Source organism: Suricata suricatta, chromosome 10 (genome assembly GCF_006229205.1).
Source record: "Suricata suricatta isolate VVHF042 chromosome 10, meerkat_22Aug2017_6uvM2_HiC, whole genome shotgun sequence".
NCBI lineage: Eukaryota > Metazoa > Chordata > Mammalia > Carnivora > Herpestidae > Suricata > Suricata suricatta.
Window position 1 is genome coordinate 104,614,251 of NC_043709.1, and position 22,734 is coordinate 104,636,984.

A 22,734-nucleotide genomic window follows, 5' to 3' on the forward strand; every position below is an offset into this window, starting at 1 on the left:
TGCATTAATTAAAGCAAAACTTGGCAGGTAAAGACGCTATGAAAAGTTGTAAGTATTATAACAGTCTGGAATTAACTGTTGTTTTTAGATCTCTTTTTGTCTTCCATTAGAGTTGACTATTTGTATTTAAATTGTTCCTTTTGGAAGAAAGTACATTGCCCCGCCCCAGTGAGAATCTGATTGAACTGATTGATGACACGCACAGATGAATGGTATGTATGTATGTATAGGCGTGATTCAACTTGTTTCCCCTGTGCTATGAATCCTTAAAAAAAAATCCACTCCAAAACGTAACAGCATTACTAGTTTATTTCCAAACAGTGGCCTTTGTACTGCATGGCTGTTAGTATTTGCAACATACTGCAGATAGCAGATCAAGGCCCAACCCTAGTGTGGTATGTACTTAATGCTGAATAATGCAGTCATGTTTCTTTTCTGACTAAACTCTCAAGGAACAGAAAAGTGTTTTTGGTAACAAAATATTTCTTAATACCTATTACTCTTGTTCATATCCTTCCCCAGATTCGCAGTAACAAGTGTTACTGGTAAGCCTAACACTAACATTAACGTGTGTAATAAAGACCCAGCATCCACCACTGTACCTTTAAACAGAATCCCAGGAAATGCTTATTGCTGGGAACAAGACCAGTATTGCACTGTTGCTAAATGTAAGCTCTTCCTGGTTTATTTTGGCACTACCTAAGTGCTTTTGTTCTTACTTGGTTTCTGTGTCCCTAAGAAAGGGAACCAACTTCAACTGTTGAATTTTTAAAAGTCTAACTAGTCTTTCATCTTTTATGCCTAGAAACCTGTTTTCTTCAGATGTAGCTTCCTGGGCAAGGGTGAGCTGAGGGATTATGGGAGAAAAATGAAAATACAAGATTATTAACAGTCATCCCCATAGGCTATATACAGTAGCTTTTGGTACTCCATCAGCTTAAAAATCTATCAGAACCTAGCCTTAGAGAAAAGGTGCATTTAGTTACCTGATTTTGGAAACTGTGGTTGATGTGGGCCCTTAAATGACCTCCACACCTTTTATTTGTCTATGGTCCTTCTTGACACAAAAAGAAATCGAGTTGAAAAAAATCACATTTGAGGCCTGATTTCCCCACTGTTTGAGTACAGAACTTTAGTCCAGAACCTCTTATACGGTTTGGTTTTCAGGGGGGAAGACTGTCACTTCCTTCGTGCTAAGATGTTCCCTACGCGGAGAGGAATTTTTCATTTGCGAGTGAGTGCATCGGTCTCCAGACCTCGTTCTCCTCAAGCACCGCCTGCTGTCAGACCACACCCCAAGGTTGCTCTTTAATAAACAGTAGTTTTTCTTAAACAAACAAACAAAAACCTTGTCTTTTTTTCTTCTGCCTTACAATCTGTTCTTAAATTTAATTTTCAAGTGAAGACCCGTACAGCTGAAATAAGATAAAGGCACAGTGTGTAGTGGATTTAGAAGTTGGTATGAAACTCATTCAAATCTGTGCAAGTTTACATTTTCATTCAAGTATGTTAAGGTAAAATTTCTAAATGGATCACCTGCTTAAAACATCATCTTTAAAACAGTAAGAAATAAACAGCTGTTATTTCGTGCCTGTCTTCTCTAAGAACTTTGTTTATACAGCCATGGCTCCCACTTCCACTGGAGCAGGTGTACTGTCGTCACCGTATCAAGTTTTAACTAGTCGCACTTTTGCAGAGTTGTCCACTCAGTCCATCTCCTGCAGCAAGAAAGGGAAATAGAATTAGCGCGTCTGATTCACAAACCAGGATTCAGTACTTAAGGACTCTGGTGCCACAATCAATAGAGGTGAAGCTGGGGTTTGTGCAAAATCACACTCTCTGGAGCCCTGTCATCTGTAGATCCCTGCGTCCTCCTTTTTTGCTACATGGGAGCAAGTGCAAAGACCTAGGCTTGCAAGGTGCCAAGATCTGGATATTCACATCTATTGAATCACTTCTGGTGCCAAGAAGCATCTTGGTCCAAGGAATGAAGATTCTGTCTCAGCCCTTTCTGGAAGCTGTTAATACAGACTGCTGCTGACATCCTGTCCACTTATGGCCCCGTTAGAGGGTTGCTGGTAAAAACTGTTCAGGAACTTTCTCAGGCTTACCTTCTCCCCAGAGTTCAGCTTTGTTAACACCTGATTCAAGACTTGTATTCATTCTCCTATTTTAAACTGCTGCCATAAGTGAAGGCGACGGCAGACCAGGAAAGGCATCAGGGGTTAGATGCCTCAGTCATGCTTCTGACACACAAAATCCCAAACATTCACCAGTATTGTCAAACTTGCAGCCACTTAATTTCCAGTTAAAAGTGAAGCAACAGACTTCAACGCCTGTCTGGCCCTTCTTCTTGGGCCGCATCATGAAGGACTGTGACTTTTAAGATCTTAGTTTTAATATCTTGGACAGGTATTCTAGGGAAGATTTTAGATAGTTTTCCCCCCTTTTTGACTATCCATTTTGGTCTCTCTCCCCAACATCCTTTTTGGTAAATGTGTTTTTAAATGTAAATTATGTTTATGATGAGGGCAGATGGAAGAAACTTAGCTGGGGACACTCCGGCTACATTCTCTCATGCTCTATCCGCAGCCTACACTGTACTACTGGGATCCTAGCGAGAGTACGGGGTGCGGTGTGCTCGGATAGCAGGGCGTCTTAAAAATAAAGCTGATGAAGCTCAATGGGGTGTTCATCACCACCTTCTACAGCGCAACTTTCTCACAGAAGCAAAACCAAGCCTTTCTACCTGAGCATCAAGGTCCCTTTCTTGTGGTCTGGTCACCAGAAGCAGGGGAGAAAGGATGAAAGAATCCTGCAGCAGAGAGCTCTACTGTGTTTCCAGACCTTAGAGGGAGCAGGCAAAGACCAAGGGGATTCAGCAAAATGCCAAGGAGCTGACATTTCAGTTCTTACATTTCTGACCAAGTTCCTCACATATGTGAGTAGGTTCTGGTTAATAAAGTTCACTGTTGTGCGAAAGACATCACGGAGCAAGGACGGTGTGTGATCGGCCACCTTTTTGGCCAGTACCATGGCCAACATGAGCGTGGCCTTCTCCTTCTCCATGTCCTTCGGGTAAGTCTGCCGGACCTGCTCCAGCGTAGCAGCAAGGTGCTCCCTTCTCTCCTGCATGTAAACACAGGGGACACGGAAACTAATTTACTAATATTCTGCCCTCTGAAAGGAGAACAGTCGACCAATGTTAAGTAGGAAGAAGCAGGGGGGCCCCTGGGTGGCTCAGTCGGTTGAATGTCTGACTTCGGCTCAGGTCATGATCTTGCTCACGGGTTTGAGCCCCGCATCAGGCTCTGTGCTGACAGTTCAGAGCCTGGAGCCTGCTTTGGCTTCTGTGTCTCCTTCTCTCTCTGCCCCTCCCCTGCTCATGCTCTGTCTCTCAAGGATAAAGAAGCATTAAAAGAATTTTAAAAAGTAGGAAGAAGCATGCTCTCATTTCAAGGGAAGAACTTATTAAACAGCTGAGGAGGCTGGAGGAGAGAATGAAAAACAATTTGGAGAGGCAATGGGAAGGGTGGGCTGAGCTCCGTGCCCGCAGCTGGATATGCATTCACCAAATACATCTTTATTGGGTGTGTGTGTTCACATTAGACGACTGCCTCTAATGCACTTAAGATAAAAAATGAGTTAAATCCTCAAGACATCTTAGACCTATCTTACCGGTGCAGGCCTAGCTACAGGAAGAGGATAAGGGGGCTAAATGTGACATTCTTGCTACATGGGAGAGGCACACACCACAGACCACCGGACGGACCTTCAAGATCACCAACTCATATGCAAAACTGAGCTAACATTGTGGGAGAGGCCCTGAGGCAGAACAGTATCACGGCTATGAAACCTGCGGATCCAGAGGGGGGCAAACCCTCCTGGAGGCAGGAGGCTGCCCTGGCTGAACCCATGCCTATCGGGGTATTCGCATCTGCAGCTCCAGTCAGAAGCATGGAACCTTTCCCTCCTCCAAACCCCGGCAGCCACAGATTTCACAGCCTTGGGGCCTCTCTCTCGTCCACCGAGTTTCTTCAGGAAGGCTGGAGTGGCTCACAGGGCCCCCCAGGAGGCAGAAGCTCTGCTGGTGTCTGCATATTGACTTTAACCATGAAGGTAAGAGTAGTGGGCTAAATAAAATGTCACTCTTCTTGTCACATGTGGTAAGTGACTTGACAGTCTCACTCACCCCATGTTTTTGTTAACCTTTTTGGAGGCTTTTATACCCAAAATCTTGACTCTGAGTTAAGGTTCAGTTTTCCTAAATATCAAGTACGTTAATTCTTCTGAAAGACAATCAACCACGCTATGATTCTATTCCCAATTCTTTTGTAGGCACTGAGGTATCTCACCAGACACTGGTTTGTCTGACAGGAGACAGAGGACAGACCTCAGTGTTTTAATTAACAACTGGAAACTAAAAGGCAGTCTGTGGACTGGCAGAAGAGGTTTTCAAATTACTTAGTATCCAAAATTTACAAAGAACTTCTACAACTGAAAAAAAACACACAATCCAATTAAAAAATGGGCAGAAGACATGAATAGACAGTTCTCCAAGAAAGACACATGGTGGCCGACAGACACATGAAACTATATACTCAGTGTCACTCATCATCAGGGAGATACAGATCAAAACCACACTGAGATACCACCTCACACTTGGAGGGGCTAAAATCAACACAAAACACCAGTGTTGATGAGGATGTGGAGAAAAAGGGAGCCTGTGCACTGCTGGTAGGAATGCAAACTGGTGCAGCCTTTGTGGAAAACGGTATGGAGGAGGTTCCTCAAAAAGTTAAAAATAGAACTATCCTACCATCCACTAATTACACTACTAGGTATTTAACCAAAGAATATAAAAACAGTAACTGAAGGGATATTTGCACCCCTATGTTTACTGCAGCATTATTTACAGTTGCCAAACAATGGAAGCAGCCCAAGTGTCCATGGATAGATGAGCAGTGTCTTTATCCATGGATGGATAAGGAAGATGTGGTGTATATATATATATATATATATATATATATATATATATATACAATGGATTGTTACTCAGCTGTAAAAAATGAAATCTTGCCCTTTGCAACAACATGGCTAGATCTAAAGAGTATAATCCTAAACTAAATAAGTCAGTCAGAGAAGGACATATACCATGTGATTTCACTCCTATATGGAATTTAAGAAACAAAACCAAGGGAACAAGTAGGGAAAAAAGAGACAAATCAAAAAACAGACTCTTAACTAGAGAACATACTGATGGTTACCAGAGAGGAGGTGGGTTGAGGGTATGAATGAAATAGGTGAAGAGGCTTCAGAGTACATTTTATCATGTTGAAAACTGAGTAATACATAGAACTGGTAAGTCGCTATATTGTACACCTGAAACTAATATAACACTGTAGGTTAACTCTACTGGAAATAAAATTTAAAAAAAGAAAACACCTGACAACTGAGAAAATTCTCACACCTCCTAAGTAACCCAGAAAATGCACCGGTGGATTTTCTCACTTACTTCTTCCGACAGGTTCACATTCATAAACTGCATTGCCAGGTTATTCACCAGTCTTGGGTGGATGCTGTGATCCATACTGTCCCCTATTTGGGCAAGCTGCCTGGCGATATCTTGGATGATTTCCTCTTGACTCTCAGAATCTGAATGTTCAGGCAGGGACACAGAGACACAGCAGATTCAGACAGTGGTCCTGTTTGATCACTCCTCCCAATCCACCTTACACCAGAAAAGGAAGGGGATTCTGCTCTGGAACAAAGCCAGCTCCTGTTTCCTCCGCTCACCACGGTGGGCTTGCCGAGCACCATGCTCCGTTCTACTAGAGCCCTTGTGTGAGGACCTGGGACCCGTAGTCAGGGGAGCAGGGTGGAGTGCTGGGGCCAGGCAAGGGTCTGAGTGGGCAGAAGACTGGAGAAGCGGGCCTTGCCCGGCCTACGGAGTCAACATTCGTCCACAAAAAAGGACAGTGATGCGAGGGCATCCATGACTCTGAGCAGCCATGGCCTGAATCTGACGGCAACCTTCACAGCTGCCAGTTCTATACCCCATCATGTAACAGGTGTCAGTAGGAAGGTGTTAGAGCAGAGACTCTGCAGTCAGACCAAGTTCGAGCCCCGCGGCTGCCACCAGAGAGCACAGTGCCTTCTCTCACTTCCTTTAGGTCTACTCAAATGCCACTCTGTCTGAGATTAACCCTGCTGCTCACGCTGCCACCTGCCCTCCCCTTTCCTCCCTCCGCACTCACTACCACCACATATTTTACCTGCCCATGTTCTTTGTCTCACTCCCTTGCCAGAAGGTGAGCTTCCTAAGAGCTCCAATTTTTAAATGTTTTATTTACTGCCAAATATGCAGCACTGAAAACAATGCAAGACACACTGTAGGTGCACAAATTAATGAATGTGTAAATGAATGGATCCTGTACCCAGCTCCTAGTAAGTAATCTATCATGCCAGCCATTGTTACTTCTCTCATTAAATCTTATTCTATGTTTGCACCTTCCTTCCGGCTTCTTACTCACCCAGGACAGAAATCTCAATCTCCCCAGTCCTTGCAGCCAGCCTCAAGCAACTGTCCAATCTTCTCTCACAGCGCAGATACAACCATCTGTCCCACTATTACCACTGCCACCACCTGGATCAGCGGCTCTCATCTGGAGAGTCACAGCAGCCGCTGAGCCCCTCTCACTGCCCTCCAGGCCCTTCTCCACAATATACTTCGGCAAGCGAGGCACTTAGGTGTACGAGTTAAAGAGGCACTGGAAGTGTCCTGGTGTGCCCCTGGAGAGAGGGCCTCCTTACATTTTGTGCCCTCAGCATGGTCTTGGCCGTGATCCACAAAGTACGGATGTGACCTCACTTCTCCACTCATCACACGCTCACACCTGCTCAGGTGACAAGCTGTAACAGCCTCCACACACCTCGGACCAGAACTTCTGCTATTCCCTCCATACACTCTAGCCAAACTCAACAGCACCTTCCACAGACCCCAATCTTCCCATCTTCAAGTGTCTGCTTAAGCTGTTGCCACTCCCTCTTTCCAGATACCAAAGGGCCAAAATGCACCCCTTCCTCCACGGCCCACCTCAACTGCGGTGACAGCCATGATGTCTTTCTGATCCCTCTCAGAGGACCCACCCTCTCTGTAGCCCCCACCATGCGGACTCTGCCTCGCTGATTTCCCTGTGCTTTTCTACTTTGTCGCACCAACTTCAGGAGTCATGGTGGATTCAATAAGTGCCCAGCTGAGTAAATGAGTTCGCCAATGAAACTGTGGTGTACAGAGCTTCTAGTTTGCCTTTTGCCTCCAAATCTCATCAGGTACTTAATCTATATGCTAGTTTTCCACCAGAGGTAAAGTTAAGTGTACCTTTGCAAATGCCATTTGAATCAAGTCAGGCTTTGCAGTCTAAGGGCAAGGAATGGTGCAGAAGAGCAAAAGACAGCCCAAGGAACAGTCTCTGGTTAGTCACTCCACCGCAGCTTCTGACAGCAAAGGCATTCGTGCCCTCCACCCCCTCCTAACCCTTCCCCACAGGGGGCTAATTGCCCTTATTCAAGTTTAGGGCTACCCAGAAGATATGGTAGCTGGATTCTAAAGCACTTGGCACATCCTGGCTAGTGGGGGAGCACCTGCCACATCCCCATCCACCCAGTTTAACATAGACCTGGGGGTCCAAAAGCCGGATCAGCTGTTGGTCTCCCCTATGGCCACCAGAGGGCAGTGCAATCTCTTATGCCAGGAGATTTCTGGGTGGCAGGAGACAGGATTTTAGTCTGCTTGCTAGGTTGGGAGGCCTGCGTCCAGGTCCTCAGAGTCCCCTGAGGTAGTGATTCTAACCAGGGCATACACCCCAGAAACACCTGAGACTGTGCATTTTGAAAACATTCCTCATGGAATTCCAATGTGCACACTGTTCTGGGCCCAAATCTAGGAGTGGCTGATCCTCAACTTGCTCCCCAGCCCTGCTGCCTCAGCCTTCAGCTCAGGATGACCTCCGTCTGTGGAGGCCACACCAGTGGCAAAGAGTAAAAAGGGAGGTGGGAAAGGCAGCACAGGGAAGAGGGTGAGGAAGGGTGCAGAACGGCCCCGGAACCGTGACACGCTGGGAGGCAGCAGCACAGGATGCCGGAGCCCAGCTCAAGGAAGGAGGCCGGGCCCGACCGTGCCCAGCAGTTGCCGGACTTGGGGTTTGTAATTTACCCTACTTTGGGCCTCAGTTTCCTCACCAGGAAATTAGGTTCAGAACACTTCCATGCCCTAGTTACACTGTAGATAAATCACGTCATAATACACATGAACGTAAAAGTGTGAGGCACTACACAAGTTCAAATACTCATTATAAAGAAACAGTGGATTTCAGCTGATTGGAAACAAATCAAACCACATGACACAAACATATGCAGTGGACTGAAGGCACGGAGGGGGACACTGAGCCCAAAGGTCCCTTCCAGGACTTAAGGTCCCTAAATGTAATCGGGGAGAGCGAAGCCCGGATCTGGGGCAAAGGAGGCTGTGCCAGGTACTTGTCCCCTCGTCATCCAGGAAGCGGCTGCTCCGGTTGCCATCCGTCTGGAGCTCGTCACTGAGGTCCTCCTGCAGGTAAGCCGGCACAGGCAGTTCATGGCCCAACACCTCCAACTCTCTGTGGAAATTGTGGTTGGAGCAGTTTTGGAGGAAGCCGAACAGCAGCAGGTTCGTGATGCGTTCGTCCTGGAGGCCTGAACCATTGCTGACCTACAATGAAAAGGGAGTCAAGTCAGGGAGACCTATGGGAAGCTGGTCCAGGGCCAGAGGCCCTTCCTGCAGCGGAGCTTGGCCAAAGGGCCCCGGGGATAGCTGGGCCTGGGGGAGCCTAAGGGGCCCGAGATCTGGGAATAACCCTGTGCGGGCAAGAGGATCAGTGGGCAGGGGCCAAGTCTGTGGTGTCTGCCTTAAGCAATGCCACCTGGAGATGCCATAGAGGAAGCTCCAACTGTGCAGAAGGTGGCTCATCTACCATCTGCTTGACATCCTGAAAACTTTGAGCCGGGGTGAGCTTGCTTTCGGAGAAGGAAGGTCCAAAGGCTGTTTTAAGTAAGTCAGCAAATAACCTCACTTAGACGTCATCCTTATACATCTACGTGCGTAAACTCTCATGTACCTTACCAGCTTCAGCCCACCTTACCAGCTACACATCCAGCAGTCAGAAACTCTTTCATAATCTTCTTTGTGAGCCAAGAAAGTATTGTGTAACCAGCAGACTTTCCATAAATATGGGTAACAGTAAGCACAGATAACACCCGCCTTTGGGCGGGGACGGCTCCTGCTCTAACTCGAGGGGCTGGTGGTCTCCGCCTGCCGGCTCGCCATCTGCCAGCAGGGACATTTCCTGTGTCCTGCCTGCATCTGGGACCGTGTGAGACCTTGCAGCACAGGCAGCCAGGTGCGCTCAGAACAATCAGAGACCTGGGATCAAAGAGGGAATCATCCAGAAAGCTGGGGATATTGAGATTTGCCCAAATAAATGTAACACATATACTAGTCTATAAGAGAGTCGACAGATGATGAAAGTGCTTGTAACATTTATTTCTGTCTTCTAAGTCCTATTTTTCATTAGAAAAAAAATCAGAAATCTTTTAGGACAGTTTTTAGGGGGCAAACCGTTTTGAATAAACTGCACAAAATAAGGTGCTAATCTATTGTTAATCAGCCTTTACTTCTCCAGAATTATCCCTTAAAAAGGGGAAAAATCAGGAGAACGTGGGCGGCTCAGCTGGTTAAGCGGTCTGACTTCCAGCTTAGGTCATGACCCACGGTTTGTGAGTTCAAGCCCCACGTTAGCATGGAGTCTCTTGGGATTCTCTCTCTCAGAGACCTCTCTCTCTGCCCCTCCCCTGCTTGCTTTGTCTCTCTCTCTCTCTCTCTCAAGACAGCTTAGGAACTCAAGAATATCCTTCACTTCTTCCACCACTTCTGCTGAGCCGCCTAGGTCTTGGGCCCTCCAGCGAGCAAGCTGAAAAACCACGTGATTTCCTTCCGTTAGGAGGATACTTAACAAACAGACATTGAGAGCCTTCCAGGCGTCAGATGTTGCTATGCTTAGGGATTCAGAAACTGTGGGCCACTCAGTTTACTAACCACCAAATCCTTAGATTTTTTGCAGTTACCTCTCACAACAGCTGGTGAGAACAGAAGGCTGATGCCCACAGTGTGAACACGGAAAAACCTCTGGTGCTAGGGGCCTCTACGGAATTCGGCGAAGAAGGGAAGCAGAAAGACTACAGTAAGTAGATAAACAAAGAGCTTCTGATTGGCTACACCATAACTTTCTCTTCAGCTAATTAAAAGGTAAGTGCAGGCAGGGCAGGAGGTACCATCCTGCTGAAGCCAGGGGAACAGCCTATATGACCTCAGGGTGCTCGCTTCCAAGAACTCTACGGCTTCTAAATGGTCCTGAATCAGAAAGCCGCCTTGCTCTTCCAGCGAGCGACCGGGCACAAGGTGGAGGGAAGAGCAAGAGGAGAGAGGACTGGTCTTTCTTCCTTACTATGCACCAGCAAGTTGTGAATGTGAGGCTCCTCTCTGCAGCGCTGTCAGGGTCAGCGGGGCGCGTGCTGGGAGCGCACACGCGAAGCACAAGCTGGCCCCGGCCCCTCACCCCCCCTCCCAAAGCATTGCCCCCGGGGAAGCACACAGACTGACCTGAGAATCCATGCCACCAGCAGCCTTGCAGGGCTCGCCTTGCTTCCGGCTTGGGAGGTGTCCCAAGTCAGCAGCCTGGAAAACGACACACATGCACACAGGGGAGTCAGCTGTTTCCTGCAGGGACACCCCCTTGCGGGACCCTCAGGAAAGAATGAAGGGAGTCATCCTGGGCCCTGGCTCAAAGGTGCCAGGGCCATGGCAGCCAAGCTCATGCCTCGCCCATCCCAACCACGCTCACCCAGGCTGCTCCTTCCTCCGCAGCACTGACCCTGGGCAGCGACCCAAGTGAGCACACTTGGGAGTTTTCCTCGTTACAGACACTTGTCAAGGCACAGAGCGCTCCCCGAGCTGGTCCTGCAGCCTCAGAGCCCAGCCCTCCCAGCCCGAGCTCACCGATCCGAGGGCCTCACTGACCAGGCAAACAGGGCAGTCTAGTTGACGAATTCTTTTCAGGCAAATGCTTCTATCAGGGCACTTCCCACAAGAATAAAGTTAGCTGGTAAGTATACCTAGAAGCTTTTAGGGACTCTCTTATTATTACCACGACCACTAATAGGACCACCACGTAACCGCTCCGCCAGCGCGCAGCCAAGCTCGGCTCATCCACATCGTCTCCGATGAGAGGCGGGCAGTGTACAGTGTTGATCCGGTGTGTGCTGATCCGGGTGAGCGAGAAAATAAGGTTTGGGGAGTGACAGGCAGTAGGCAGACCAGTTCTCTCCAGAGGCCACCTGGTTTCAGTGGCATTCATTACAGAAAGAGCCCTTGTAAAATGTATATTAATTTAAAAAAAAGGCTTGAAAATAAAATGTTTTCTTAGAATTCGGTGTTAAAAAAAAAAGAAAGAGAAGAAAAAGAATGCATATTTGACAATTACACAAAAGATTAAAGCTCCTCTAATATGGCACATATTCCAAACTAAATGAGCCGTCGTAAACAACTGACCAGATGAAAGGCAACTGGGAATGGAGTTCAAAAAAAATTATGCCCATGAAGCGGAATACACGGAACATGAGGAAAAAAGACCAGACGAGAGATCCAGGTGTGCATCAGGACAGACACCGTCCAAGTCGGAGCGAACAACAGTTTCTATAGAATAGTCTCAACAACACAATCCTATCTTAAAATGTACGTGCCTGTGTATGTGTGTGTTTACACACAGTATTAGTTTGAACCAAATGAAACGGTCATTTTGTAGGGCAAAAACCAGCCAAATTTGGCAATTTTATCTTGGGTCCTTACACAAAAGAGGTAAAAAACAGAGTAGACAACCGGCTCCTCTCTAGGAAGCACGGGCGGGGCTCCCACAAGGAGGCGAGGACATGACCAGCTCCGACAGAGGACACGCCTTCCACGCCAGGGAGCCACACACATTTGTGGGACACAGTCACTCTCAATCTGCCCATCTCCCTGTCTCAGGTGCTCCTGCTGGCCTTAGGGGTCAGGCAAAGACAGAGGCTGCACCCCCACCCTCACACTGGGAATCTGGAAGAGCGCAGCCCCGCGGCTGGGGATGGCTAAGTGGGAGGAGAGGGGCCAAGAGCAAAGGACTCGGGTGTGTTTGGACAGACACGGAACCAGTGGATGCTGGCCTACGGGCAACCACAGGCCCTCCGTAGGGTAAGAGGCAAGAGCTGGTGCCATTTTCAGAATCAGGACAGAGAACAAAACAGAACATGTCCCTCAGGAAAAAGGCCACAGAAGCCAAATCATGTCCACAAGTCACTGCCAATATAAAGGTGCAGTGGACTGAAAGCTGGCCTCCACCTTGTTCTCTCAAGAAGTAACTTTAGAAAACTCTGTGGAGGAGACAGCACTCAAGAGATAATTCACATAAACATTTAAATAATTTCCTCCAGACTTTGATATTGTGGAAATAAAAGGAAACCTCGCTTAAAATGGTGGCAGGCCAGCAGAGGGCGCACATACCCCTTCATGACTTGCAGACCCAAAAGGAACCTTACCAAGTCTGACACTACCGTACTATCCTTATTACCCTAGCAGGAGGAAGAAAAGCTTTCCTCTTCCCCCAGCAACAGCCCAGCCAATGAGAAGCCACCAAACTTGGAGCTCCTGGTTCATCCAATTGGGGTTTTTGTTTATTACAGCCCTCCCAGCTTCCAATTTCCTCCGGAAAAACATACTCCTCTCCTTTGCTCTGTGAACTTGCTAGGTTTGGGGATTGCTTGCTTGTCCTGAATTACAGTTCTCTGCTATTACCAAATAAATGCATTGTTGCTAGTGAAATCGCTGGCAGTCGTATTTCTAAGATAATATTCTTTAGTGATCAGAAGTGGGATTCAGAGACGACCCCAGCAGCTCCACAGCTGGTACGCAAACAGGGACCAGTGCCCATAAAGCCAAGTGGGCTCACTGAGAAAGCAGTGAGTCTGAGGGTAAGTTTTCTCCTGGATTTCAGGCTCTGCTCTCTTTAAGCCCAAGCTCTCCAGGCCTGATGCAGGACTTGTTTTAAGGCCTTGTCCTTTCTGAGAGTATGAACTGACTATTGCTGTTGGAACTGTGCTGGCCTTCAGTCTGAATCCTTTAGAACCAAGATGTTCCCGTCAAACCTTTGCTGTTTAGGAACTTTCCTTTTTGCACTAGAGAAAACAAACAACCAAACAAAAAATACCTAAGAAATGGGATGTCCCCCTCCTGGGGCACTGGCCAATTTTTTTGTTTAAAAACCGCACTCCCTCTTCATATGCATTTCTTTTTCTTTTTTCTTTTTTTAATTTAACGTTTATTTTTTGAGAGAGGGGGCGCGCAAGCCGGGGAGAAGCAGAGAGGGAGACAGAATGTGGAGCAGGCTCCAGGCTCTGAGCTGTCAGCACATGGCCGTACACGGGGCCCCAACCCACGAACCGTGAGATCATGACCTGAGCTGAAGTCGGATGCTCAACTGACTGAGCCACCCAGGAGACCCTAAAATATAGCATTAAAAAAAATTATGTTAACAAGCAACAAGCATTGATATTTTAAAATGAATCAACAAATACTTTAAAAATTTCTGGGTTTTTTTTTGAGAGAGAGAGGGCAAAAGTGAGTGAGGGGCACAGAGAGAGAGAGAGAGAGAGAGAGAGAGAGAGAATCTCACAAGAGACAGAGAGAGAGGGGAAAGAGAGTGTGGAGCCCAAAGTGGGGCTCGAGGTCACCCAATGTGGGACTTGAACTCATGAACTGTGAGATCATGACCCGAGCCGAAGTCAGATGCTTAACTGACTGAGCCCCCCAGGCACCCAAAAATTTCTCAGTTTTAATTTGAAACACAGAAGACATAATAGATAAAATCCACTTAATCAAGCTTTTGGATGTCCTCAATAATATCCATGTGTAAAAGAGTCCAACAACCCAGCTTTTCTGTCATCCCCCATTCAACAGAGAAGAGTCCATAAATATCAGCACGTGATGAGACCATATGGCCATATCCTAGATCGCTGCTGTCACTGATGGAAATAACTGACCTGCAGAACAAAACACAAAGTCAGGAGAGTGACAGAGAGACAGACAGAGACAGAGACAGACACAGCAAAGTTAAAAAACTGTTCTGTTTCAGGGTGCCTGGGTGGCTCAGTCGGTTGTGTACCCCAGTCTTGGGCCCGACTCTTGATTTAGGCTCCCAGGGCTGTGGGATCAAGCCGCGTGTGAGGCTCTGCATTGAGTGTGGAGCCTGCTTGAGATTCTCTCTTTCCCTCTGTCCCCCCAACTCACGCACTCTCTCCTCTTTCTCTAAACAAACAAACAAATATTTAAAAAAAAGTTCTGGGGCAGCTGGGTGGCTCAGGCAGTTGAGCATCTAACTTTGGCTCACGTTACGACCTCCTGGTTTGTGAGTTCAAGCCTCACGTCGGGCTTGCTGCTGGCTGTGCAAAGCCTGCTTCAGATGCTCTGTTCCACCCCCTGCCCCGCCCCCAGTTGTGTTTTCTCAAAAACAAGCAAACGAGAACGTTCTTAGCTACTGCCTCGGGAACCTAAGAAAAGACCATGTGAATCCACTGGGCATGCTTTTCACTGGATGACTTCCCTATGCTCATGTGTAATTAAAAGAAAAAAAAGTGAAGCCATGACTTTCATACTAATATAAAATGATACAATGGGCACGTGTCAAAGATTTCATTTAGCTCACTAATTAATGAAGCAACTAGTAGGAGGCTACAACCAGTTTCTAGATAATGTGGATTTCTAAGATATCAGCCAGTTCTCACATCTGCTTTTATGACTATAGAACCACTAGTCTAGAGCTGTAAGAAAAAGTCCTTCCAGTGGGCTGAAGTCCAGTTACTTGGGGTGGACAGGGTCAAGGCACAACCAGAAAGATGGCCCTGACAGCCCTAGGGGGCTCAGAGCTAGACTTGCTCCTTCCCACAGTCCCCAACAGGACCTCAAAAGCTTCCCAAAGCTGCTGACCTCTTGTTTAGGTGTTTGACACTTATCAGTTCTCACGCACGCGCTTTTTCTGACAACTCCCAGCAGGGAGGGTGTTGTCACCCTCACCCACAACACACTTCCATAAGAGGCACACTGCCACTCACTCGGCCCAACTGGATTTATCAGGAAAGGAGGAAGTTGGGGTTTAGGATACTGGTCTCTGTGTCTAGGCTGAGCCCAAGCTCCCAGGCCCTCATTCTCACCCACAGCCAGAGGAAAACTCCTCAGAAATTCTAGTGCTCGGACTACTCTGTTCCCCTCCCCTTCCTAGTGGTTTTCAACCCTGGCACACTGGAGTCAACTGAACAGCTTTGAAACCTACTGATCAGACATGATCTTACAAATAGAAAAGCCCAAGGAATCCGCTAAAAAAGCTACTGGAACTAATAAGTGAGTTCAGCAAGGTTGCAGGACGCAAGTATTTGTAAGATCAACTGCACTTCTATACACTAGCCATAAACAATCCAAAAATGAAATCAAGAAAATCGCCACTGTAGCAATATCAAGAAAAGGAGCATTCTCAGGGCACCTGGGGGCTTAGTTGGTTACATGTCCAACTTCGGCTCAGATCCTGATCTCATGGTTTGTGAATTCGAGTCCTGTATCCGACTGTCTGCTGTCCGCGCAGAGCTCGCTTCCCATCCTCTGTGCCCCTCTCTCCCTGCCCCTCCCCTGCTTGTTCTCTCTCTCTCTCAAAATAAACTTTAAAAAAAAATTCTTTTTACATTTATTTATATATTTAGATTTTGAGAGACAGAGAGAGTCAGAGTGTGAACAGGGGAGGGACAGAGAGAGGGAGGCACAGAATCTGAAGCAGGCTCCAGGATCCCTGCTGATCGCAAAGACCTGACACAGGGCTCAAACTCACGACCCGTGAGATCATGACCTGAGCCAACGTCAGGTGCTTAACCAACTGAGCCACTCAGGCACCCCAATAAATAAATAAACTTAAAAAAAAGGAATTCTTAGAAATACAATTAACAAAAGAAGTATAAGATTTGTACACTAAAAACTACAAATACTGTTGAAAAAAAGATCGAAATAAATGAAAAACCACACAATGCTCAGAAATCAGAAGAACTATTATAGTTTAGATGGTGATACTCCCCAAAATTGATCTACAGCTTCAATCCAATTCCTCTCAAACTCCCAGCTCGCTTTTTTACAGAAAGTTAGTTGGTTCCTATCATTTACATGGAAATCCAAGGGGCACAGAACGGCAATCTTGGAAAAAACAAACAAGTTAGTGGACTCAAACTTTTTTTTCTTTCTTTTTTTTTTTTTAAATGTTTTTATTTATTTTTGAGAGAGAGAGAGCGAACATGGGAGGGTCAGAGAGAGAAGGAATCACAGCATCTGAAGATAGGCCCCAGGCTCTGAGCTAGCTGTCAGCACAGAGCCCGACGCGGGGCTGGAACCCACAAACCGTGGGATCAGGACCTCAGCTAAAGTCGGACGCTTAACTGACTGAGCCACCCAGGCGCCCTGCAAACTTTCTAATTTCAGAACTTACCACTAAGCTACACTGATCAACAGAGTGTGGTATTGGCAAAGGATAAACAGATCAATGGAACAGCAATGACAGTCCAGAAGCTCTAATATTTACAGTTAATCAATCATTGACAAAGAAGGCAAGACCAGGGTAAAGAGTCGTCTTTCAACAAATGGTGCTGGGAGAACAGGATATGCAGAGGCCCCTCCCTCACGTCATACACAAAAACTAACTCAAAATAGATCACGGAATTAACATCAGAGCAGGGCGCCCGGGTGGCTCAGTCGGCTAAGCGTCTGACTTCGGCTCAGGTCAGGATCTCACGGTTCATGGGTTCAAGGCCCACGTTGGGCTCTGTGCTGACAGCTAGCTCGGAGCCCGGAGCCTGCTTCGGATTCTGTGTCTCCTCTCTCTGACCCTCTCCACTCATGCTCTGTTTCTCTCTGTCTCAATAATAAATAAAAACATTTAAAAAAAAGAATGTAAGAGCTAGAGCTATAAAATGCTTAGAACACAGGTATAAAGTTTCAAGACCTTGGATTAAACAAGGCTTTCTTAGGTAGGACACTAAAATAATAAGTGATACAAGAAAAAACATAAACTGGACTTGCTGAGAATTAACTCTCAGGGTGCCTGTCTGGCTCAGTTGGTAAAGCATGTGACTCCTGATCTCAGGGTTGTAAGTATGAACCCCACATTGAGTGTAGACATTACTTAAAAAAATCCTTGGGGGCGCCTGGGTGGCTCAGTTTGTTAAGTGTCCAACTCTTGATTTTGACTCAGGTCATGATTTCACAGTTTGTGAGTTCAAGCCCTGTGTCAGGGCTCTGTGCTGACAGTCTGGAGCCTGTTTGAATTCTCTGTCTCTCCCTCTCTCTGCCTGTCCCCTGCTCTCTCACTCTCTCAAAATAAATAAACTTCAAAAATAAAAGAAAATCTTTAAGAAAAACAATTAACTCTTGTGTTTGAAAAGGCACCATCACAGAGAGTTATCTCCTCACCCGCAGCAGGGCCTGCCTTGATTCCAGGGTCTCCAGCTGGTGCTGGCCCTGGCCTTGGTCCTTGGCACCCCACCCCGCCCCACCATACATACAGAGGTGGCTGGGCCAGAAGACAGGGGAGGCCGACCCAAACACAATGCCCTCCCCCACCAGAAGCTCAGGACTCCCCCAGCTGAACCCCAAAGGCACCCTCCTCCTTTCTGTCTCCAAGCAACTGCCTGCTGGTGCAGGAGCCCCTCTTAGCCCTTCTGATAAGATCGGACTTCCCAGATGGTGATGCATTATAAACAGTGTCCTCGCTAACACTGAGAGGGGCTGCTGGGGCTATGACTCATTTACCCAGCTGGCCTTCTCTCAAACTGAGGCACACAAATTCCTGAGACTTCAGGCCTGGTGTTATGCTCACAGGACCAGTTACTCAGCTCTGGACCACTCTCCAGCACTTACTCCCAGGAGGGACCCATATGCCACCTCCCGAGTGCCTTCGTGACTCAGCCCCTCTCCTCCACCCATCTGCTGCCTCCTCTCCCCTGCTTGCTTACTCCTATCATGTCCTCCTGCTGCCTCCAGTCCCCCAGCTCTGACTTCAGTTGGCTCTCCCTGGAAAGACAAATTGAAACCCCAGAAAAGTCCCAAACTTCCTAAGTCCTCGGGGCCCAGCAGCATCTAAGAGGCTCCCACATTCTGGGGCACGTGGGTGGCTCAGTTGGTTGGCCTTCTGACTTTGGCTCTGGTCATGATCTTGAGGTTCATGAGTTCAAGCCCCACTTGGGGCTTGCTGGTATCAGTGCAGAACCCGCTTTGGATCCTCTGTCCCCCTCTCTCTCTGCCTCTCTCGCTCTCAAAAATAAATAAACATTTTATTTTATATAAAGAGGCTCACACATTCCCAGCCCACAAGAGGGATCCTCTAAAGAAGGAGAGAGAGAGGTCACAGCTGGCTCTTAATCTGCCATGTGACCTCTCTTTCCCCACATTTGTAAAAAGAGACACTCCCTGCCTCGTGAGATTCTTACCCTTCACTTTGGCTTGCAGGGGAGGGGAAGTACGGGGGTGGGGGCAGGCAATGCACAGGAGGGTGTGGAGACCTAAGCAGGAACTCCCGGGATATGGCCATGGCCCAGACCTAGACCCAGGGCTGAGGCCACCTGAACGCTTGTCTAAGCACAAGCACATACGTGAGAAACACCTCACCACTGATGTTTCATGTCTATGGATTCATTCACATCACAGAATTCACATGAGGATTAAAAGGAGAGTTACGCATATTAAGCCAACTACAGAAGCACAGATGCCCATTAACGGAAAAACAGCATCATCACTGCTGAGACCCTCACCCCCTAACCCCTCCAGGCTGTGTTCAGAACTCCAAGGACTGGCCTGCCCCTGACCCAGGCCTCAGCACTCACTTTCCTAACTCTGAAGAAAGGGACTTTCTTAAGCACATGAGCACCTAAGGCAAATGCCAGCCTGCCCCACTGATCGGCATAGCCATTCGCACAGCGGGAGCTTAGGAGGTGCAGGCTTGGGTCTCCCCTTCAGCCGGGGTAGAAGCCCGGCCGCAGTGTTGCAGTTTCTGTGGTGGTCCGACACCCTGGGTCCAGAAGGCAGGCCTCTCTTCATATACTGGCAGCCCCACTTCTCTGCGGCCCACATCCTTCCTCGAGGGTACATGGGCTACGGGGCCAAACAGGGCAGTGTCAGTCCAGCTACTCCACGTGTCTCAAAGTAACCAGTCCCCTTTTAGAGCCTTCTGTGACTCAGAGGGGGTCATAATGCTCTACCTCCTGGCGCCCTTCTCCAACACCCAGGCTGATGGGTCATTTAAAACAAACCACCTCCTCATTTTCTAAGTTGGTGGCTTCTAGAACACTCGATGCAAAAGTCAACCAAGAATTCGATGGTTGCTTTATGGTTCTTCCAGATGATAAAGTTTGCTTTTCATTTGAAACTTCCCCATTTTGACCACAGCAGGAAGGAAGAGAAGGGGAAGGTGGGGAAAGAAAGAACTGAGTCCCAGGGGTAGGAAACTGGGGAGCCTGCCAGGCATAATCCTACCCAGTGGGTCCATGGTGCTGCTCCCTGAAGCCTCCTCCTGTCCTGCCATATCACCAGCTGCCTGCACAGCAAAGGGGTCCACAGAAAGGCCATGGTCATTCTCTCAACTCCAGGTCTCACCGGTGTAAAAGTGCAGAGGTAGATAGGCCGAATTTGGGAGATGAAGGTAGGGGGTAGCTGAAAATCCAGGCAGTGCAATATACTACTGAGAGCTGGGATTCTGGGGTCTGACGCCCTCAGCTGTGATCCTACGTAAGTTCCTTAATCACTCCACACCTCAGTTTTCCCATCTGAAGAATAAAGAGGATAACCTAGTCCCTGATAACTGTGATGTCCAAGTGACCTAGTACACATAAGTTCTTTGTGCATGTATCTGGCCCACAGTGAGCTCTGTATGTTATCACCATTTTCAATTAGCTGTCTTTTCCAAACTGTCAGTGGCTTTAGGCAAGGACATGTACGGCTGTGGGGGTTGCCAGCTAGGTGTCCCAGCCAAGGGGCTGCTAACTGGATCCTATGCAGAGCAGGCCAGCAGGGCGGGTAGCTGGCTTCAGGGAGCATGCAGGCCAGCACTACACCCCAAAGCCCCAGACTGACCAGAGGTGTAACCCAGAAAGGACGTCCAATGGCCACAGCTCCAGAATGAGGCTTTTCAAGAGCTGGGAGTCCAGAGCGGGCATCCTGGGTACTACCACCAAGGAACACACAGTCCTTGATCAGGATGGCACTAGAGAAAACAAGAACAGCTCAAATGTCATTAGCTACCCTTCTGCAAGCCAAGACTCCTGCCCTGGAAGACTCCATCCTCCAGAGTCTTGCTCCCCTACATGTCCTCAACACTCCTGACAGGCCATTCTTATCTGCAAATGAGTGGATCCTACCGTTTCTTCAATTAGTCTCTCAGGTTGGCTAATGCTCAGAGAGGGCCTGCAATGCCCCTTTTCACCGAGAGACACCTCTTTCCCACCTAGGCACACCCACCCCACATTCCTGCATTGCCTGGAGTACACTTTCCTGTCTTACCCAGCTGGCAAGCTCTATTCATTCTTCAGAGCCCACTTCAGATGGCCTAACGCCTACAGACAAAACGGACAGCAACCCAGTCGAAGCCCTTTGCAGCAAACACTACCAAAGTCTTCATCCTGACATATGGCAGTTGCCAGTCTGTATCTCCATTCCCGAGAGACAGCGCCCTGTCCCTCATGAACCACACTGCCCCCTGCCCAGCATAGCATGGGCACCAACACCCATGAGAAGGCCGCCTTTAATCCCCACCTATGCGGTACTGTGCAAGGCCTCCTGGGGGTGCTGATCCTGTACCTCTTCCCTGTAAGTTACTCTTCCCTCCGTGGGCAAGAGGGACAGAACACATCCATGCCGAGTGGCAATGAAAGGTTTGACACTAATCGTCTTCCCAACAATGCCCTGCTAGAGCTCTGCCCAACTGAACTTTTGAAACCAGAGGAGTTCTTCTCCCACTTTCCTTTCAGCTCCAAAACCAGATTATCTTCCAGGAACAGTCACTGATGACTCTCAGTGGACTCTCAAGAGCCCTGGTTCAAGGTCTGCCTCAAGATGGCACAGACCAAAGCCAGGAGAGCCTTCCCCATCTCAGAGCCTGCCATGTGCCCCAGATGGGTGGAGATGGAATGTGGAAAAACCACATCCTCTGGCAGCTTCCCCTAGCTCCCCGTTCTACAGAGACCCGGCCAGCTAAGATGCCATCAAGAGAGGCTCGAGCAGACAGATTAAGATTTGCAGGAAGGACAGGCAAGCCTGGCAGTGGAATTAGGCTGTTGTGTGAAAAGGCCGGGGCACTACGTGCTGGGTAACCCCCTTCCCAGGCCAATACAATCCCAGAAGTCCTTAGCTGTGTTCAAGCCCATCCTCCATTGTCCCTCTAGGACCCAGGGCCCGCTGCACATTCTTATCATGGTATGAATGAATAAAGAAACCCCCGCCAGCCCAGCCACTTAGTCGTTGACGGCTTAGGGCTCTTCCAGAATCCCCTGGGGTCATTAAGTCATTAATAAACTGATGTCTACCACTATGCAGTATATGCATGTAATTTCTAACAGTTCTAAGACAGGTTTTCTGGCCTCAAGAATCAGCAAGGGTTGGGGAAAGTGCCCTAGACCAGAGTCCAAGAACTGTGTCTGGATTTGGGTTCCGGATCTGATGCTGAACAAGTGTGTGGCCTGAATCTGTCCCTTCCCGTCAGTTTTCTCATTTCGGAGCTTGAACCAGGCAGCCGCTGGTCTCACTGCAAACCGTCCAGGGACCCGTGGGCGGGGGATGTCTTAAGTCCTACCCACCGTCCCCTCCACCGCACCCAGGGCAAGGCCCCACAAGCTTATGGCCAAACACGAAGGCTCGCTTGGAGAGGAGAAAATGAAGCCTTATCCCGCCCCCTCCACAAGGGGAAGACCGCTCCGGCCACTGGGGAGAATCAATGAGCCTCGAGCTGACCCCCTCCAGCTCTCCAGGTTCCCACTGAGCGCCCGCCGCCCCCCCACCGCTTCCTCCGAGCTGGGGGGAAGTCCTTCCGGCCGGTGTGTGGGCCGCGAGGACCCAACGAGGGGCCCAGGCGGTCGGGAGGCGCGGTGAAAGGCTGATCTGACGCCGGCAGGCTCTGACCCCGGGGACTCGCGGGCTGCCCGAGACTGGGGTCCCGCGGCGAGCTCCGGGCGGGGTGGCACCCGGCGGCCTGAATCTCCCCTCCCGCCCTCCGGCTCCTACCCTCGGGCGCAGGCGGTCCGGGGCTGTTCCTGGGGGGGTCTGGCCGGCGGCGAGCAGGTGCGGGCTCCTAAACTTTCGGATCCGCGCAGACGGCCCCGCGCGGTAGGGGGGCTACTCACCCACCCAGCAGCCGCGGCAGTAGGCCGAGAGACGGGTGGCGGGGACCGGGGGCCGGAGAGCAGGCGAGGCCGGCCGGAGGTAAAGTCCTGGAGGCGCGCAGAGTACGCAGCCGCCGCTCGCCCACTTCCTTTATTTCCCGCCGGCACGTCCCAGGGCCTCCGCAGCCCGCCCGCCACGGCGGCCCCGCCCCCGCTCCG

The 22,734-nt window shown here is 48.9% G+C and overlaps 1 protein-coding gene across 3 annotated transcripts; it reads right to left on the reverse strand.

Moving 5' to 3' along the window:
- Positions 1 to 291: 291 nt before the first annotated feature.
- Positions 292 to 22,701, reverse strand: BID (BH3 interacting domain death agonist). 3 transcript variants are annotated; one of them, XR_003914083.1, is made up of 6 exons: positions 22,418 to 22,681; positions 10,697 to 10,771; positions 8,539 to 8,749; positions 5,516 to 5,655; positions 2,917 to 3,157; positions 292 to 1,718 (listed from the first exon to the last, which is right to left on the reverse strand). XR_003914083.1 is itself a non-coding variant. In XM_029953277.1 (6 exons), the coding sequence occupies exons 2-6, from the start codon at positions 10,706 to 10,708 to the stop codon at positions 1,707 to 1,709; spliced, it is 588 nt and encodes a 195-aa protein (XP_029809137.1). In that variant the 5' UTR covers positions 10,709 to 10,771; positions 22,537 to 22,701; the 3' UTR covers positions 292 to 1,706. The 3 variants fall into 3 exon arrangements, 2 of the variants coding, with proteins under 2 accessions (XP_029809137.1, XP_029809136.1); XM_029953277.1 differs by having other exon boundaries at positions 2,917 to 3,129; positions 22,537 to 22,701; XM_029953276.1 differs by having other exon boundaries at positions 2,917 to 3,129; positions 22,418 to 22,676.
- Between the last annotated feature and the right edge of the window lie 33 nt (positions 22,702 to 22,734).